The sequence below is a fragment of the Oenanthe melanoleuca genome, chromosome 1A, assembly GCF_029582105.1.
Source record: "Oenanthe melanoleuca isolate GR-GAL-2019-014 chromosome 1A, OMel1.0, whole genome shotgun sequence".
In the NCBI taxonomy this organism is placed as follows: domain Eukaryota; kingdom Metazoa; phylum Chordata; class Aves; order Passeriformes; family Muscicapidae; genus Oenanthe; species Oenanthe melanoleuca.
This window is the reverse complement of record NC_079334.1, coordinates 11,901,816-11,922,790: the sequence shown is the minus strand read 5'-3', so window position 1 is coordinate 11,922,790 and position 20,975 is coordinate 11,901,816. Positions and strand designations below refer to the sequence as shown.

Sequence of the window (20,975 nt, the reverse complement as noted above, 5' to 3'; positions counted from 1 at the left end):
GTTTCAGTGCTTTGCTATGTAAGGACAAAACATTCAGGGTGTTGCAGGACTGAGCTCTGTAATTGGTAAGTTTTGTCTGAGTATAGCACTGTGAAAGTTAGCAGGAAAGCTGAAAATGGACCTTCTGACAGAAGTCCTTTTAAAAGCTGGGATTTTGCTGTGGGGATCAGGGCTCCACCTAACTAACACAGAAATACACCAAGTAGCAAAGTGTCTGTGCCTCAAGAGTATCTTTCAGAGTATTTGTTGGGACATATAAAGAAACTGTCTCAAATTCTGGTTATTGTTATGGTGTTAGTCTTCAGCTCTCTTGCAATCATGAATCCTTAGTGAAACGCTAAGATTTCCATCAAAGCATAGAGAATGGTAAGCAAAAGAGAATCAGGCTCTCTCTTAAGGGGCAGGACAATGTGAGTAATAAAGGGTTGGTGTGAGGTTTTTGCCTTGAGGTAAGAGATGAATGCATAGTGTGCAGCATTGTTTGTAAAATGATGGATTATTTTTGCAACATAGCTCATTTGTCCTTAGAGAATAATACAAAACTTTATTTTGTTGTGCTGACCCTTTAGCAGCAACAAGTTAATGTTCCCTCTTGCCCTGCTTGTGTTTCCTCTTCTGCCCCTCCAGTTGTTGACAGCTGATACAGTTGATCCATTGTGACTTGTCTTGTTTGGGCGATTTCACTTGAAACCTTGATCATACAAAGCATGGAAAGTTAAAAAATAAACCAAGCTGGCTCTGTATACATTTCCAAACAGTCAGTACCAACTTGTAGGCTTCCTGGCTTCCTTTTGACTCTGAATGTTAGTGGGTTTTTTGAACCCTCTTTGGTGTTGAACTTTATCATCATAGTGGTACAGCACAGAACTTCAGCCCTTTTAAAAGGAAAACTTGGTACACCAGTGTCAAACAGCTGTTTCCAGGTGTTTCAGCACTTACCTTCGTGTTGAAACTGCATCTGTAGCATTTCTGTTTATGTGCCTGTTGAAGGTGTAAAATACTCATTTTCCCAGACAGAAGGTAACTGACCTTTGTATGGAAGAGTTCTCAAGAGATTTCTGCAATTCCTTTCCTGGCTGAGTAGTAGTTATCATACCTATGGTAACTGCTTCTGATGTGAATTAAGCTTGGTATTGGCCAAAGGGGTTTGTGGTGTTGCCCTTTCCTTTCTTCAGCTTGGTTGCAAATGATTCTGGAAGGCATGGGCTATTAAAATTCTAGTCACTTGAGAAATACTTGGAGATGTTTTCAGAGAGGTTTTGTAGTTATCTGTATCATACTCAGTTATGTGAAGAGCACCAGATCAACTGAAAACATTTCTTGCTAGTTTACTAGCTGGTGAAGAACTGAGTTTGTTTGGAGTACACAATTTTAGAAAAACTTACTAAAATAATACCTTCTGATGTAGTTAATTTTTTTTTTAAGAAGTTCAGAAAATCTAATGTACCCTGCATTGCAGGAAGGGGGTTATCTGTGGTTCCTGGGGTTGGCCAGTGGTATAGATTGCTGGAAGTGGGACCCCCATATGTGGAAGAACATCCAGCTTTTTTGAATGCTCTTTCTCTGGCTCAGATCTGAGCTGTTAATCCAAGTTCTTCCCGCTTATACTGGTATCAGATGCAAGTGACGTATTTTTCAGTACTACAACAAGTGTCATCAGTTTTCTGTGTTATTTTTCATTGTTCTAACCTCAACGTGAACTGAATTTCCCCATCTTGTCTGACCTGCCATCCTGCATACAATCTCTTCAGGGTGTTTTGTTTATTGGGTTTTGGGTTTTTTATAAAACTGCACCGGACTTCACAATGGGTTGATGTTATAGTGCTGTGAGTGTTGAATATGATCCTTTTTGGGTATGCAGCTTTCTCCTTTTCCACTTAAAAGAGGTTGTGTGAGAGGTATGGGAATTGTTCATCTTTTCATCTGTTTCCTGAGAAGCGACTAAGTTTTGGTTACTGTGAGATATTAAAGTTTCTCAGTTTGTATTTTTATGACAATCCTGAAGTTTATAGGAACTAGCAGAAAAAAGAAAAAAAAAAATTTTCTTTTAAGTATTGAGATTTGGCCATCACTGCTTATAATGTAGCTCAGTTCATATTTTGGAATAATATAGTTTCATGGAGGAAAGACTACATTTTGTGGTGAATTTAATGCAGTAGCTTGGTTTTAGTGGCACACTGTGCTGCATTCAGGGTGAGGAGAGCACCAAGGAGACTTTGTGTGTAAGGGGGTGGTGTTAAAGCCCTTCCAGTGATCAGAAAGCTGGATGGCACATGCCACTGAATCCTAATGCTAACTTTCCCACCAAAATCACAGAAACACTGAGCTAGACAGAAACTCACAATGTTCTGCCAGTTTCAGTTTCACCACAGTGGGGTTCAGTTATTGTCTCCCTCCTCTGTGACGGGCATTATCAAGTTCAGTAGAGGTGTGATGCCATGCTGGCTTCAGCCCAGCTTTGCCTCATCAAAAAGCAGCTGTCAACTTTCAGTTCTCTCTGCCTGTGTGCCTCTGAACCAGTCTGAATTCTCTTACCAGCCCTGAAAATTAGAACCATAGCATAGAATGTCCTGAGGTAGAAGGGACCCACGAGTATCATTCAGTCCAACTCCTGACCCTGCATAGGAGATCCCAACAATCCCACCTTGAGCATCCCTGAGAGCGTGGTCCAAATGCTCCCGGAGCCCTGGCAGCCTTGAGGCTGTGACTGCTGTCCTGGGGAGCCTGTTCAGTGCCCTACGCATTCTGGGGGAAAGATATTTTCCTAATACCCAACCTAAACCTCCTCTGACACAGCTCCAGCCATTAATTAATTGTTTTCTGAAACTCCTGTTGAAGGGAGTGAGGCCATATCAGAGCACCTGGTCTTCAGACAGAGACCAAGCGTTTGATTTTATTAGTTTTTTCTGTTCAGTTTTCCTGTTTTCCTTCATGTCTTTCAGAGGAGCCAGAAAGTGTAGTGACAGTCATCTGCAGATTTGCATTTCTGCCATTGGGTGATGCTATTTGTTCTAAATTGTAGCCCTGCAGGATTCTGCTTCTTGCTCTTCAGCATGGCAATGCTTGAGCCAAGTTTAGTCATGCCTATGCCTGAAGGAACCAAAGAACTGGTCTCATTTTTAAAGAGGCAGGGGATGAGATTGCAGAAGTCCGTGTAAGCAAGGATTCTGCCCATACAGCTCTTACTTACTTAGTCCTTTCAGTTACCTTTACTTCTTGAAATATGGGCTCTTCAAAGAGCCCCAGTGTTATAAGAGGATTGCAATAATATAAAAATAAGTGGTCATCACTTCGGCATGCTTTTATCAACTAATTTAATCTGCCTGCTATCCTCAGCCAATGATTGGAAGAAACCTACTTAGCTTTTTATGTAAGCAGTGGCAGAACAGGTGACAAGAGAAGAACTTGCAGTCTTTGAGGAGATTTTAGAAAACTATCTTCAGTTCCTCTGCATTGTTTAAGGACTTTATAAATATTCAGGATCTTCTGCTTCTGTTGTGAGAGATAACAGACTTAATATTCCTTTTACAGTCTATTGATATATTTAGCATGCTAATTCATATTAACTGTGCTTGTTTGAAAGTCTTCTATTCTTTAACTAAAAACCTCAGTATTTCAATCAAGAAGTGTCAAAGAATTGCCTCATTCATGAGTATTTAAATGTTTAAAAATGTGAGTCTGCAAGTTCGCCTCATAATTGCAGTCAATCAGATATGTTCAGATTGTTATGGCAGAAGTGGTTTGCTGGAAGTGTTTCAAAGGGACATTGACCAAGATCTCATAAAAACACTGGAAAAACAATTGGGTTTAAGTTCCTTGAATGGAGCATGGCCTGTATTTAGATATTGTAGCTATAGGAGCAAGATCAAAGTATGTCAAGTTGTCTCATATGCTGAAAGTCAGAACACCAAGATATTGAATTAATCCTCTGCTGTCTATGAAATGCAGAGTGAGCTAGATTTGCAAAAGCCAAGATGATGGCTTGATTGTATGTATTAAGATTTATTTAATTAAAGACTGCTAGCAAGATTCCTTCCATCTTGCCCCAAAGCATTTCCAGTGGGTAACACCACAAGGCTGATTGCTTCCATCACATATGCTTCCATCACATTGTTTTCTCTAACAAAAGAGAAACCTGTGCCACCAGTGTGATTTTCCTTCATGCTCCTAAGGGTGTCACTCAGTGGGGCAAGAGAAAGCACTTACTCATAGTCACTGTATATTCACATCCCCATAGGCTTAGCCTGAGGGAGATTAAATGAGCAGACAACAAGTTGGCACATCTGTTTCTCCACTTTCCAGGACTGATAGAGGTTCCCATGGACTCTGCTTGGAAAAAGAAAGTGATAATACATAGTTTGCCCAAACAATCCCTGTCTACAAGACTGAATCCCTAAATTTAATTTTAATCCTTAAATTTAATTATGTATAGAGAAGGGAGCCGACAAGAAGAATGGTGAGAGGCTATTTACCAGGGCCTGGAGTGACAGGAGAAGGGGGAATAGCTTCACACTGACAGAGGGTAGGGTTAGATGGGATATTGGGAAGAAATTCTTCCTTGTGAGGGTGGTGAGACCGTGACACAGATTGCTCAGAGAAGCTGTGGCTGCCCCATCCCTGGAAGTGTTCCAGGCCAGATTGGATGGGGCTTGGAGCAGTCTGGGATAGTGGAAGGTGTCAGTGGTGTGGACAAGATGATCTTTAAAGGATGCTTCCACCTCAAACCAGTCTGAGATTTAATATACATACATATGTATATAAAAACATATACACACAGACTCCTCAGTTACCTCAATGTACTACTCCAGGAAGGCTTCTCTGGATAAAATTGAGAATATTTGTATTACTTTTGGTAATTATATTATACATCTTGGATTTACTTCTGTTTGATAATCTTCCCACAAGCAGAGTTCAAATTGTGTTACACAAATACACTGTGAAAGAGATTCTCAAATATGAGCCTGATTACTCTCTTGATTAAGAATCATAACTCTTGTTCAATTCCTGGGAGAAAAGTTACACTGTTGAATTTAAAAAAAAATACTATAAATATTTTCTATATATCTTGGTGGGTTTCATTATTCAGTATTTTCATTACTGGAAAGATGATGTCTTTTGGCATCTCTTAATGAACTTTGTTTAAAAATGAGTTCTGGCACAGTCTTACTGATGTGAAAAGAAAGGAAAATGACACTGATAGTCAAAAATATGACAAAATTGTATGAGCATACATGGTATGAATTTACAGAAGTTGAAAATTCTTCCTTTGCAAGCCAGCAGTACTTTGAAAAGTACAAGTACAATAATGCACAAGTCTTGAATGGTGTGTGTACCTGAGGATGTGATTTAGGTCATGGTATGAACCCTGGGAATGATAATCCCCTGATGGCAGGACATCCAGCCCAGGGGATCTGTGTTTAGTATGAGTGGGTTTAACCAAGGCTGGTGCAATATTCTGATTTTGGTTTCATTATGTGTTCTGTTTGTCTAACTTTAAAAATATAATTTTGTTGCTTTTAACAAAAAATTTAGATAGTTTAGTGCCTCTAAAGTAAAAATAGCCAGTTTACTTCATTTCAGTCTAATAATTTTTGTGGTTATATGTGCAGTATTTCAGTTTGCTTTAATATTTTTACATTATTACAATCTGACTGATATTTGAAGTGAAATACTGAATCTGGTCAGGCTGGACAGGGCTTGGAGCAGTGTGGTCTTGTGGAAGGTGTCCCTGCCCATGGCAGGGAATGAATTGAGATGAGCTCTCAAGTCCCTTCCAACCCAAACCATTCCATGATGCTGTAATAAGGATTAGCTTCATTGTGAGAAAGTAGATTTTTTTGTATTCTTCATAAACTAGCATAAGTATTGAATATAAGTGTCTCTTCTCTGTTTTTTCTGCATGTTGTAGCATTACAGTCAGCTTTGCTTTGACATTAATCTTACCTGCGACAAAATAAAAAGGATTTAGATTTTGTTCTAGCAATTACTGTTCTAAAGCACAATTATGAAGCTCAGTGGATTCATATTGAAGCTGGCAATACATGTTGAATTTTAATAAGGGGAAATTATAACATTTACCTTCAAATAAATGTTTTCCTGTCTTTTTAGAAAATATGGAGTGCCCATGGGGTACCCATGGAGCTGTTTAGAGCTTGAAAGATTCCATAGGAGAGTTTCCAACTTCTCTAAAAATCTCTTCATCCTTGAGTCCAGCAAATGTATGATTGCACATTTGGATATATTGAAGGTCTTTATTTGGAAATATTGAAGGCCTTTATTTTAGGCAATTATTCAGTATTGTAGCTAATAATAATAATAATAATAATAATAATAATAATAAAGAAAGCAGTGTTTTGCCTGCAAACAAAAATGCAAACAGTTCAGTTGTAATTAGTCATAAATTGGTAGGTTCTCTTTAACCTGCATATAACTTTTGTTCCCTGCTATTTGAATGTCACTCCCTCAGTATTTTCCAGCCAGGTCTGTTTAGTTGTCTCAGCTCTGTTTGTTCCCCACAATTCCAGGCATAAGAAACAGAGCCAGTTTGAGAGGACACTACTGCCAGTTCTTCTGGAACCTACAATCCAAATGGAGTATTTGGTGGTTGGGAGTGTCACCTCTTAGATCCAGCTCTTGAATTATACAGATTCACTGGCACCTCACCATTCAATGCACTTCTGTAAAAATGCTTTTAGAATTTGTAGCTGCTGAGGGGAAAAAAAGAGCATATAGTTTCCCTACAGTAGATCAACCTGGTGGCAGCTGACTGAGGTTCTGATTCAAGGCTTTTTCTCCTCTCACCTTCTGACCCACCATTACTGTCAACTTGTTCCTGCAGGCATTTCTGTAAAAGTGTTGACCAGCTCCTTTGAATATCAACTTCAAATGAAAGTGTTTATTATTAAACTCCTATAGAAATTTTATTTCTTTTTAAAAATAGTAAAAAATAGTGGCTTATAGTCAAAGTTTTTTGAAAAAAGTTTCTAATTTTTATGATTAAAATAATTATGGTACAAATTTTATATATGGAAATGTACCCTCAAGCTTTGTTCATATGAGACTTTTTTCTTGTTAATGGACTTGCTAGGAAGTGTTGGCTGTGCTTGAGTAGGTTTTCTTTAAATAATTTTTAATAACATGGTGTATTTATACTTAATTACAGTAATGAAACAATTTTGAAACAAGAACTTCTATTTTTCAGTTAAAATCTGCAGTCTTGAATTTATATGCTGTCATCAAATCAATGATCTGTTGCAAGAAAAGAAATAACTATAAATAAGGCAAAACAGAACATTCAAAATTGTATAAACAATTGGCTTAGTGTTTGAGTATATATAAACATGCCTTGTTTAGTGTAATAATATTTTCAGGTAAATTAACCTCATGAAAGGATACATTTATTTTGGAGTTTTTAAAAAAATATAAACAACACCCTTGCAGAATTGAAGACCTATAATTTTGTTTGTCATGGATACAGGAGTTCCTGAAATGGGGAGCTAGAAATGGGGAGTCTTACTTTTGTAGTACCTGCAGTTGTTATTACCAGACTGCAAGACATTTAGAGACACAAACACTCAGAAAACCCTCTGATAGTTATAATTTAGAGGTAAATTAAGAAACGACTATGCAATCTCCTTGTGTACAGCTTCATGTATCATCTCGCTCACTAGCCTGAGGCATTAGCAAGCTTTCAGCATGAAATTTAGTGCTAGAGCATGCATTCCTGAGTTATTGTATACCACACATACCATATATGTGGCTTTTATAGACATATAAATCACAACATCAGGAGTCTTGTTTTCTAAATGTAAAGTTGATCTTAATCTCAGCAAGGTGGCTAAATTTATCTTAATAAGAGAATCCGATCCTGTGCAAAGGTTATGCTTGGTGAATCATTAAAAGGAAATGTGTATTCTTAGAATTTCAGGTAAATGCAGAGAATAATAGCTCAGCTTTCTGTAAGTCTGAATTGTCAGCAAAGAAACAGTGTCAGTGTCACCTGAAGGCTGGGCCAGTCCATTGTGGGGACATCAAGTGTGTGAGGCACCAGCCTTGAGGGCAAGTTGCTGTTTGGCATGGCTCACAAGCACACCCCAGCATTCTCCTCTTCCTCCCCTCAATCTTTCCCCACCAAAATCAAATCACAGAGCTGCCCTTCCTTTCCTTAGGAAGAGCCCATGGCTTGCACTGTGTACTCAGCATTTCCTGAGTGTTGCCCAGAGGAGTGGAGGTTGTCAGGAGCCAGCAGCCCGAGGGACCATCTGAAAAATGCAAGGAGCAGCACCCACAAGGCAGTGCCAAATCCCAGCTCTGTATCTGCTCATGCACTCAGAAGCTCTGCTGAAATAAGCTATATTGATCCAAGTTTATTGCAGCCTTCAGACTTCACTAGTATACTGTTCACTTCAGTGAGATTGATTAATCTAGTCCTTCTTTCCATCCTACGTTCTACTTCTGCTGTAATGGTCATTGTACTTATTTTGATTACACTGGGAGAGATTAGACCTTGAGTTCCATTGGCTTGGGCTGTGGAGACCTGCACCTCAAAACGTTCCATGTGGGTAAACCTTTGGCAGATCATTGCTAGTTTATTTGCTCACCTCTTGAATCACCACACATGCTTTTGAAGCTGCAATGTTACCTGCTTCTCTATTAACCTTGTGACATTCCCTGGTTCCCAACCTAGTCTGTAGTTTCCCTTGAAAATAGTTTTCAAAATACTAACAGCTCCCAACCCCCAGGAGAGGGTTGTAGTGCGTTTATCTGCTGCTTGTTGGGGAGGCAGGCATTCAGAATCAGCAAAAGCATTTTAGAATGCAGTTGGGCATTCTGTAAGTCCTATGAGGAGCAGCTCAGGGAGCTGGGGGGGCTCAGCCTGGAGAAAAGGAGGCTCGGGGGGCCCTCTGGCTCTCCACAACTTCCTGACAGGAGGGTGCAGCCTGGTGAGGATCAGCTCTGCTCCAGGGAGCAAGGGACAAGACAGGAGGAAATGGCCTCAAGGGGAGATTCAGGTTAGATATCAGGAGTAATTTCTTCATGGAAAGGCTGGGCAGGCATTAGAAGGGGCTGTCCAGGGAGCTGGTGGAGTGATCACCTCTGGAGTTGTTCAGTGAGATGGCACTCAGTGATCTGGTCTGGGTGACAGACTGGGGATCAGTCGCAGGTTGGATTTGGATTTTTGATCCTGGAGGTCATTTTCAACGTTAGTGATTCTGTGGATCTGAGTTGTGTTATGGTGCAAGTGGACCATGTCATTTGATAACTGATGTCTGCAGTGGTCAGAGGGGTGCAATGTAAGTTGCAAGGATTTATTCCGCTTTTATTTATTGGTATGGTTATAGATAACTGCTGAAAGGGGGCAAATACTAAACTGTTACACTGCTGTAACCTAGAGTATCATTCAGGTTGTTTTCTGAATTCTTTTGTGGTTTGGCAGCTTGGGACTTTCCAAAACTATAATGGAAAAAGATACGAAAATTTTATGCTGCCATAATCACACTTTGTAAAAATTGTCAGTGGAAAAACTCTCTGTCAGTTACTTTTAACTTCAGTTACATCAGCAAAAAGGGTTGCAAATGTCAAAAATGATGAGCCACCAGATCATTCAGATTTCTTTTACAGTTAATTATGGAACACCATTTCTGACAAAATCTTGGAATCATTGAGGAATTAATCCTGAGTGTATAAAAGCTGTGAAAAAGACCCCAAACCAAGGTAAACCCCTTTCTGCTTTGCAGTGTGAGAAACATGAAATGTTTCAATAATATGCATGCACAGGGATTTCCACTACTTCTTTTGTTAAGCTGATCAGAGTCATAGAATCCCAGGATGGTTTGGGTTGGAAGGGATCTTAAAGTTTCTTTCGTCTCACCCCCTGCCATGGTCAGTGACATCTTCCTCTAGACCAGGGTTCTCCAAGCCCTGTCCAGTCTGGCCTTGTTAAAGAATAACACTTGAATTCAATGATACTAGTTTGCAAATCTTGAATTAATATTTTTCTCTTTTAAAAACAGAGAAGACTTCTTTGTCATGCTCATATACGGTAATATTTTCCTGATTTTATGTTTGCATACAGTACTGATAGCCACTCTGTAACAGGCTGGCAATCCATAACACTTTGGTTAGTATATCTCTCCTTCTCATTAAAGAAAGAGATTATAGAGCATACAGCTGATGAGAAGCCAACTACAATTTGATTTTTAAAAAATAAATCAAATCTGAAAAATGACATTTGTGAAAATAGTCACCTTTTTTTCCCAGGATACCATCAAGTGAGAATGGAAGCATCATATTAATGAATGTTAACTTGAATATGTATTTAAACATTTTTCCTTTTAAAAAGTATTTCTCTCATGCCAAAGCTTCCCTTGTTTTAATACTATCAAATCCTTTAAATAAATCACTGAAAGGCTTCTGTTTTCTTTGTTTTGTTTCAGCATATGAGAAATCATTTAGTTTGTCTGGGATGCTCTAATTTCAAGAGAGTGTATTCTTCGTGTTCCTTCAAGTTCTTAGTCATGAGGAGGTTTTATTTGTAAAATGTACGACTGTTGTCTTAGTAAAATTGTTGCTGAAGTAGTTTGTGACATTGTTTCAATTATGCAGAAATAAATTCCATCTGAATCACAAAGTAATCCGGAGTTGGAAGGGAGCCACCAATGGTCATCAAGTTCAACTTCTGGATCTGTCTTGTAAACAAAACGGAACCAAAAAATTAATCTGTTCATTTTATAATCACTTAATTCACAGTAATTTTTGTTTTTGACAGTGTTTACAATTTGTTTTACTTTGCTTTCTACAAAAGCACAATACCAAAAAGAGCCAGTACCCTTAGTAGGTCTGCTGTTGCTACCTATGAAGTTAACAAGGTAGGCTGAAGTCACTCTTCCAGGAAGTGTGGGCAGGAACTGATTGCTGAGTGTGCAGAGCTTGAGGGAGGAATGAAAGGATCTTGCTGTTGGATCATATTTAAAAGAGGACCTATTCCTCATTAGGGAGTTAAGCTGAATACTTCAACCTTCTCTTACCAGTCCTCCTCAATGTCCCAGTGAAGTTGTTGAGATTTATTCATATATTGGACAAATACAAATTGTACTGAATTTGCTTATAAAATGACATGGGGAAGAATTGAAAGGGTTTTCCAGGACGTAATTGCATCAGGATTGTTATTTTATACGGGCTTATAAAATAAAAAGATAGCTAATGAATTACTTTTGCATAGTTAAAGAAAGTGTACTTGCTTTGCTTTTGTGTTTGAGAGGCCATGCCATCAGTTCTATTTTGGATGAAGAATACTTTGTGATTTGAAGGTATCATAAAATAAAAGGAAAAATACATGAATCAGTGTTAGCAGAATAGTGTATGTCTAAAGCTTCTTCCAGCTGAAGAATCGATTTGCACTTGCATTGGCCTCCTTTGAAACCATCCCCAGCAGGCTATCCAGTAAAGTAAGACATCTGTTAGTCCTGACAGAAAACAGTTTTTCTAATTGTGAGATTTGGAGTGGTAGGTTTTTGTTGGTTTTTTTCTCCTTTCAAAAGGATCATACTTCCATTATTTGCATGTTTCTTGGAAAACAGCACATTTCATATAAAATAGAGGTGGGCATTGCTCAGTGACATATTCTTTACTTCAGTATTAGTGGTGGGGTTGTATGGCTGGCTCAGGCTTCTGAGGGCCTCTTTGACTGGGTCTGATTTAAAACACAGCAGCAAACACCATTAAACTGTCTGCTCACTTAGTAGCCAGCTGAGTCCTGCAGCCTCTCATTTACTGTTCCTGCAGCATTCTAAAAAGGTATTTTACAGTCTTTTCCAGAAAGATTTTGTTTTACTGTGCTTTAACCTAGTGAAAATTTAATTATCATCAAGGATAGTTTTGTACTTAACATGTAGTAGAGTGCATGTCCTTAGCACATGTACTAGAAAATTAATGGTTTGTTCTTTGACCCATCAGTAAAAATCTTGGAAGCTCTGCATACAAGGGAATGTGGAAGCAGAGAATCATGAATTCCTGTAATAAATCTCTGTGATATTTCCAGTCGTCTAACCTACCAACTTTCTCCTTTTCTTCTTTTCTTACCCCGCCCCCCGCCTTGGCTGTGAAGTTTGAGGTGATATATTCAATAACTTACTCTTTACAGCTCCTTAAAAAAAATTAGCAGTACTAGAGTTCACAATTACAGTAGGAAACTCTGAGAAATTACAGGAAACTGCCACCACTTTGCTTTTAGTCTTGAGTCTGTCACTTCACTCTGAAGTGATATGATTCAGTGTGCTGAATTTAGCTGCAGAATTTAATCATGAAACAGAAATCACTGACATAAATCATTGCATGTTTTGAGATCATCCTACATTTTTTCACACACGTTATTTTCATTATTTGAGGGTTTGCTGCAGATGGAATTATATGCCTGACATTGATTTTTAATTTTTTTTTTAAAATCTTTGTTTCAAAGTGAAACTAAGTGAGAATGTTAAGTAATGCTGGACACAACAAAAGTCATCATTAGAGCATGGAAGAACTGATTGGCATCTATTTTTTCCTTACGGAATTCAGAAATTTCCAAGTAATAGTTCTAATCCTAGATATTGGGAGTGGAAGCAATTTCAGAATATAGTTGTGATGTGTGAGAGTGATGGCCTCTGTGAGGGTGGTGCATTCATCTAAGCAGGTATGATTTTGGATTGTTTTTCCTTCTTTTCCATTCCATTTGGGTTGAAAGCAGCTGACAGTTTTCTAGGATTTCAGCTGAACTGTGTGTCAGGGTGCAGTTGAAATGTTGTGAGAAGGAAACAGCAAGGCAGGTGTGTCAGCTGTTGGGCAGAAATGAAGTAAGTACCAAAGCTAGCCTGAGTAGTAGGGCAAAGTAACAATCACAAGGCTGTGATGCCCATTTTTGTCTGGCAGAGTGTGTGATCACTAGTGTAGGACACTAATGAGGAAATCTTCAACAGGAGTGTTCAGTGGTAATCTATTTTTCTGTCAATGTCAATGATTTTCAAAATCAGGATATTTTCTGGAATTCTCTTCCAGAAGAAAAGTTAATCTGTTGGAATATAAAATGCGAAACTGGAGGAAACAAAACTTTAAACAAACAAACAAAAAAAACCAAAAATATCCCCAAAAAATAACACGCAACTCACAAAACAGTGTCTCTCATTTTAATTGAGATACTCATAAAATGCTTTCTAAGGCTTGACATGGAAGACAAAAATACTGTAGTCACCAAAACAGTGGCAGTTTGTCAGAATGACTTGGAACTTTCTATTACAATGGTGATTTAAAAGGCTGAAAGGGGTCATGTGATTTGTTGTTTGACCTTTATCCGTGTATTTTTCGGAACTTAAAAGTGCAAAGTCTTCAGTTTTCACTTTGCTTTAGAACTAAATAACATTTTGAAGTTTTGATGGTCTTGTAGAAGTTGTCTCTAGTCACATAACTAATTCTTACACTTAATTTCCTTTAAGTTTTTTTTTTTGTTGTGATGAAAGAAGACAGGAGAATTTAAAGTCACTTTTATAGCAGTGACTGGATAGTCTGATAACTGGGTTTAGTGGACTGAGAGTAGGAGAGTGTGTGACTAGAAATACGTAAATGTATGCCATGGTGTTGATGCTAATTTGTACAAATTCACCTAATTTGAAGGGCAGTGTTGAATACTGAATGATGTTTAGCACCATCGTTCTCTTCTGCTGCTGCCAGGATAGGCAAAGGCTACGCTAACAAGTATTGTGTGTTTCAAGCAAAATTAGTCTGTGTTGGACCTCGCTTTATCCACATCAAGTCACATATCTAAACCATACCAGAGCAAACAGCCTGCTTCTCATGGCAGCATCTATTTGTTGTGGCTTCTGGTTCAGGAACTGTATATAAGAGAATGAGGAAAGCTGCATTGTTTAAAAAGCAAATGTTCCAGTTGTGTTACTGTCTCTTGTGGGAACCTATTCTGAATTCTCAAGTGTTTGTATTATCATCACAATGGCTGGAAACCCCTGTGTTTTGCTCTTGGAAAGACTGGTTGAAAAAATGATTCAGCAGCTGAGTTAGCTTGTTACCCTTTCCTCACAGCTGAACATTCTGCATCTGCTTATTTTGGCTCAGGCCTGATGGTGAGTTTGGAACTTTCATCTTCCCTTTGTTTTCTGTAAGGCCAAAACCCTCTTTTTCTAAACTAGTTCTCTGAGGAAAGATTTAGGACATCACAAAGGACCCCACATTCAAATTCTAAGATATTTTTTTTTATTATAATTTTTTACCTCCAAGAAAGAGGCAAGGATCTCCACTTTTGGGAGAGTTGAAATAAACCTCATGTCTCTCTGGGAAATAATGCTGAAAGAGAGCAAATATTTTTGAAATTAATGTAGCAGGAGGAACAGCTTTTGTTTCCAGGGTTTCACACATTGAAATGTTAAATACATGCTTACCTATGTAGTGTAGAGGTGGAAGAGTGTTCTGGGGACATTGCCTTAATTGAAGTGGACATGAACACAGTTCCTGATGCTGGTGCAAGGGGCTCTCAGACCAGCTAAGCAAGGCTACTGTGTTGTCCTGGAGAAGGGAGCCTCTGTCCACAAGTATTTCAGTAGATCTGCAGAATGTGGTGAACTCCTATAATAGACTTGATGGCCGCAAGCCACAGCTGCCTGTACTCCAAACCAAAGTGCCTGTAGTCTGCCATAGACCTTGGAATCCAGTAGCACTGAAGGCCTGAAGTATTCTTCTGTCTTTTGATGTACAATATCCTTCCTGTGTATATCTCCTGCCACTTCTGCTGCTTGGAAAAACAAATGAAAAAGCCCAAAAACAAGACTCAGAAATGAAGAAAATGAAGTAACATTTTTCAGTATCATCATAGGTGTAAAGGAGCCTCTTTGGGAATCTAACAGCTGCTGTGTCCCTACTCTCATTAAGCTCTCCTGTTACCCACATTGAATGCTGTATTCTGCCCTAATTAGCAACTTGTTGAGGAGGAGTAAAATTGACTCTGTTAGTTGACCTGTTTGGTGTCAGGGTCTGAAGGACATATTTCTCACTATATAAGTGATTGTGTAGTCTCATGTGGTACATTCAGAAGGAGTAAAGCTTAAAAATATCTTTAATGGTGGCCAAAGACTGGCAACAAATGCCCAGTGTATATTTCATTGGATTCCTTTTCTTTGACATAATTTGGTATTCTAATGTGATTTTCTGTCTAAGGAAGTCATGCAGACTTAGGGACAGAAAGGATTGAGAAGGCTGGAACCGTTCACCTGTCCAGAGCAGGACCAGGCTGGGTGTTCAGGCTAAGGTTTGTCAGGTCACTTGCAGAAACTTGCAATATTGGAGTCTGCTCCAGGAGTCTGAGACTTGTGTGTCAGTGTATTGCAATGCTTCATTAGGCATTTCTGTTAAAAATACTTAATGGATGTGTAATGTGAATGGTCTGTTTTTTAGGCTCACTTCATCTTGTCCTCCTGCACGTGGATAATAAAACATACTATTTTCCTAATTAAAGGTTGCTGTGTTCCCCAACAAGCTTCTGCTGTAGGTTAACCATGTTGCTTATGCTCTTTTTAAAAAATTTTCATCATTTGTGGGATTTAGGCCTCACTTGTATTCCTTTATTTTCTTCACAGCTAGTTCAGATGTTTCTTCAGTATATTGAATGGTACAAAATTATTTTTACTCTAGAAAACATGAAGTTGTTTCGTTTTGTACAGCTGGGGAATCCTTTTTATTTGCTCTAAGACATTAATTCAAAGTTATAGGGGTTTATAAGAAGAAATTCAAATAAATGGTCTGACATCCAAAATACAAATTACTTTAAGATTTCTCTGTCATATGAAGTCATTGAATATTCCAGATTATTCCACTAATGGTTAAGTATCATTTTTTTTTCCAGAACTGCTTCCGAATTTTATGTCCTTTAGTAAATTTCTGACAACTATTTCCAACTTTATAACCAAGAAAAGGTCAGAGTAGAAAGAATCTGATCTTCCAACTAAATGTGAGGAAACTAATTGACCTGTGCTTCTTTCTGTGGTCTCAGCCTTTTCATTTTTGCTGGAGTGAGACAAAAATGTCTTAGACTCACACAATTGTTCAGAAGGGGATCTCCTGCCTAAAGTTGAATTCAGAGTAGGTTACTCAGGGATTTTCTAGAAAAGTTTTGAAGTCCTCCAAGATGGAGAGTCCACAGTGGCTACTCCATATCCTTCTAATAAAAAATTTTTCCTTGTATCCAGCCAGAACCTTCTCAGTTGCACTTTTTTTATCCGTATTTTCTCTATTTAAACTACTTTGAACCTGAGTCAGGAGAGCAGCTGACTCTTGATGACCTATTTGTAGGGTTGTGGGAAGGCTGGCAGTGGGTTCTCCTGAAGCCTCCTCCTCTCCAGACTCAAACCCTCAATCTCTGCAGGGCCCCTCAAGTAGGTTGTCTCACGAGTGTTAGGGAGTGGAATTGCTTCCCTGGATCTGTTGGCTCCATTCCCATGTTTGCAGCTTAGGATGGTGTTGATGCATGTGTGATGGATATTAATATCTTGATGATTCAGCTCTTGAGAAGTATGTTGCAATTTAATAATTTCAGTAATCCAGGGCACTAAGAGAAGTCATAAAATATAATCATCAAATGTGTTCTGCTACCGTAATACATTTGTGAGGATTCCTGTGGTGATGCCAGCCTAGCTGTGTCAATCTTCCCTTTCTTTCTGACTTCACCTCCTCCAGGTTTTAATTACATTAGCCAGTCTAATTTGTCAGAGAAATATGGAAATCAGGTTCACTGTTGTGCTCCTACTTTTAGCCATGTGTGAATCAGCAAATAGGGTAGATGAGAAACCCAAAGTGCTCCAGAGGGGGGGAGTCAAGTTGGCTGCTGAAGCCCTGATGCACTGGGGACCAGGGCTGGCATTTGGCAGCCAACCAGCACAGCCCTTCCTAAGGCACCAGGCACTGCTACTTGAGGGGGTTTGGGCACTTACAGCTGTGTGACAGAACAAAGAGTGAAGGGTAGGAGCCAAGTTAATAAAATGTGAAGTTTGCCAGTCTGATTGCTCCTAGAAACCTTTTAGGTTCCATAATGGGAGTTAAAATTTAAATGTGGAGCTAAACATGATTGAAGACAGACTTTTTGTCTGGTAGGAAGCTGGTGATCTGTAATGAATGTTGTCTTTAAAGGTTTTCCTTATAAATGGTTCCTATGTGTTCCTGTTTTTGGACTCATTTCTAGAACATGTTTCCCACCCCAGCTGCTTTTTAACCTAGAAATTTGTCTTTCTGTTTTTCAGTGTGATTATAAATAATGTGTAAAAAAGAAGAGTAAGTGTCAGCATTACTCGGACTGTTACTAGTCCACTTCTATTTGAGAGAATATACTCTTTTTGCTCACCTGTGGTTTGGTGAAACGCAGCTTCTAAGAAATAGAAGCTTTTCTGTGACTGAAACAAACACTTTCCTCATTCTGCATTGATAAAACGCTGAAAATTGGTCACATTCTGGTGGAAGAGTAGTTTATGTTCAGTTCTTGTTATGTAAATGCACGAATGTTCTTTTCTGCATTTCTGCATAATAGTACTCTTATTCTAATGCCCAAAATGTTAGTGATTCTTTGAAGAGATTATTTTTGCTGGACTCATTTTTTTTTTTTTTTTTTTCCCATTTTTGTCTGTACGGTTGCTGGACCTGGAGATTGTAGTTGCATTTTACTAGATGCAGGCAGATTTAGCAACAAGCACTGTCATGCTCAGAGAATTTGCATTCTTACCTCTGAGCTTGGCTCCACTGCTGCTAGAGGGAAAGATTCAATAAGTAATCTTAATTAATTTATATTTTTCCTGAGCTCTGCTGTGAATGATTATGTTAATGGTAATTATTTCTGTGTACTTCATAAAGTACTGGTAGATTGTCAGGAGCAGTTCTTTTTAGGTACATATCCTTCACTGTGCTATTGACATTATTTATATATTGGTCAATAAATGTGACTTCTGTAAGATAACATAAAGATGTTAATTTTTGTCCATATATTTTTCATTGGTTATTAAGAAAAAAAGCACAGCTTTTTCCTCCGGGCTGACATGTCTCAAATCATCTTAATTAAAGATTTAAATGGAGCATATTATTGCAGGGTTTGTTTCTGTTGACAGCACTTGATTCTTGTTAATTTCTACTGTTGAACATTTCACTGGTGGGAAGTAAGAGGTAGGTAGCATTGTAGGCACATCAGAGTTTGGCTACAGCCGGAACATCAAAGAGCCAGCATTTCCCAAGCATGTGCAAGTGCTGGGTTACCTAAAGGTCACTGCTTGTTCAAGCTTTGAAGTATGATACTATACGTGGTGCGTGGCCTTTGGAGAAAACACAAACATTCTGTGGAAAGAATGGATATTTTTAGACTTGTATTATTAACTATACTTCATCTAGGTAAAGTCAGGCACGTTAGCACAGATGTGCAAGGTTGGTTTAAAGGCCTAGGAGTGCTCTTTGCTTCCTATAAATTGCCTGTCTGTCTGTCACTGCTGCTTTCTCATGTAGGTTGAGACTCTGCAATAACATCATCTGTAAAGGAACTTGTAAGAGGCGTGTGCTCATCTTTATCTCTGAATTCAGTTTTATTGATCCATAGGCTGTTGAAGATTTCGCATCTAAATCTACTCAACTTGCCTCTCTTACTGCAAAACTTGTACTTCAGAAAACTGATGATCCTGCAGTGTAAACTTTGGGATTTATTGTTTTCCTTGGTACATAAAAATGCATCTTGTTTGGGGCAAAAGAGATGGGAGAGAGAACACCATCATCAAGCCACGACCTAAATTGGCATTACTTTAAATTCCTTTAACTGGCAGTTCTTGGTTTGAAATTAAAATTTAAGAGATTAAAAAACATAAGATTTGCACATAACTTGGCTATCACAGAATAGTTGAGGTTGGAAGGGACATGTGAAGCTATAAATATGCATGTGAAATGTTACAGTGTACTTTAGGAGTCTACATAAATTTCTTATGGAGCATACATTATGTAAGGTAATAATGCTCCATGTTTATTGTTAAGATCAGCTTGTCCCAAGTACTTGGTAAAGTGTGTGTGTAGTCTGTTAGGATTATATGTTGTTATCTCACACACACACACAAATGTAGTAGTACAATGTGTGATGTCCCCCGTGTACATATGCAGAAGGAACAAAAGACACCAGATCTCATCTTTGCTCATTTGCTAGTAGCATAAGGAATTTTTTTAAAGGAAATGCGTCCACAGCTCTTATTTGATATAAAGAACTTGTGCTGGGCACATACAAGTAACACACTGCTACTGAAAGTTCAGGAGGTGGGTCTCATGCAAACTTGTGTGTGTGTAGGTGTATTTTTCAACTTCTTTTTTTTCCTATTTTTTGCTCTACAGTTTTTGATGGCTCTTCCTTCTCGAATCAAGCAGGAGCTGTAAGTGAACATAGCTTATCTGGCTCAGTGTGAGAAACAGAAAATAGCTCAGTCAGACACTTGCTAATGAAGGAAGAATGTGAAATCAGTGCTCACTTGTGTTACTGTTTTGTGATACTCATGCTGAAAATGGCAGGTTTACTCTGCAATTCATGTTAGCATGTTTAATATTTTAGATGAAACAAACATCCCTGTTACGTTTTTACATATTTTTTGCATGAAACTTCATTGGTATTGTTGAGGCATCTGTTAAATTAAACTTTTGTTTTTATTTAGGTGTATGACATGGATGGCATTTCCTTGATTCTGGACAATTGCAGCATTGATGACAACAATCCTTGTATCCTTTACAAAATAATTCTGTTTATTGAATATGACTCATGAGAAAAGGTGTGGGGATTCTAATGGATTTATGCCAGCGTTGCTTTCACAGGGTATCTAAATGTAACTGGCCTCATGAGGTTATATTTAAATGGTTCAGAAGTGAGCAAGAGCACAAATAGGCTTCTATGAACTGGATTCTAAGTAAGTTAATTGTGGTTATATTCTATTTCCTAAAATAATAAATATTACTGGTTTGCAAGTGCCTATTCAAAGAGCTGTGAGGAAGTCTGGGCTCAGACTCTGGTCTTTGTATCAGATTTTAGAGCTTTTGATTCCACTGAAATCTGTTCCGGAAACTGAAATAAGTACCTAATTGATTCTCTACACTTGTTAAATCAGACTGGGGAGCTTATTCTAAGCACAGAGACAAGGCAAGCAAGCTGTTATGAAAGTGTGTGTAGCTGAGAAAATCAATAATGCAAATTACTGAAATGTTGGGGAGATTTTAGTATAAATGGTGTTGTGCTTCATATTAGAAATTTCTTTTTCTTGAACTTAAGATCAGAAACTTTTAAAAATACATTGCTATTAGAGGGAAATAATCTTATATTGAAGATAAGCAGTTGTTAAGTAGAGATATCTAAGTAATACAAGTGTGCTCAGTGATTGAGCTGTGTTTTTCTGTCATCTAATCATTAGCTCTTTGTAACTTTCTGATAATTGCCTCTGGAAATCAAGTGCCTTTCCTGTACAAACTCACAACAGCTTTTTTATACTGAACACATGAAATAGGTTTTCAAATTATTATAGAAGAAAAAGCACACTCATTCTAACAAGTATGACAAGCAAACAAAAAGAATAATGAAAATGTTTCATATTCTCTCAATTGTGTCCTGTAGAGCATCATCTACATATAAATATATCCTAAAACAGTGAAATAATGTAGATGATAGAACACTGTTAACAAGCTGGGTGGAGGAGCAAGGGGTGGTAAGTATCCTTTGAGTTATTCAATTTGATGCTTTATATCCACAAGTTTTATATCTTCAGTTTTCCTGTAGTTTGAGACCTGACAGTGTGCCTTTTGACAGTGCACTGAGTGGCAGAATTGTATTTCCAGATGCAATTTCAGTTTTATGGTCTAGATCTGGTAATGGGCACGGCTGGCTGTGGTGGGATGGGCAGGGAAATTTACCTTTCCCTAAGTGGAAAAGCAGCCCAGAGAAAACCTAA

General features: G+C 38.3%; 1 protein-coding gene across 1 annotated transcript in view; it reads left to right on the top strand.

Annotated features, from left to right (window-relative positions):
• ATXN10 (ataxin 10) overlaps positions 1 to 20,975 on the top strand; it is a 92,429-nt gene that overhangs the window by 54,797 nt on the left and 16,657 nt on the right. The window contains exon 10 of the mRNA XM_056516203.1: positions 19,695 to 19,758. Within this exon, the coding sequence (XP_056372178.1) occupies positions 19,695 to 19,758 (64 nt within the window). The remainder of the gene's footprint in view (positions 1 to 19,694; positions 19,759 to 20,975) is intronic.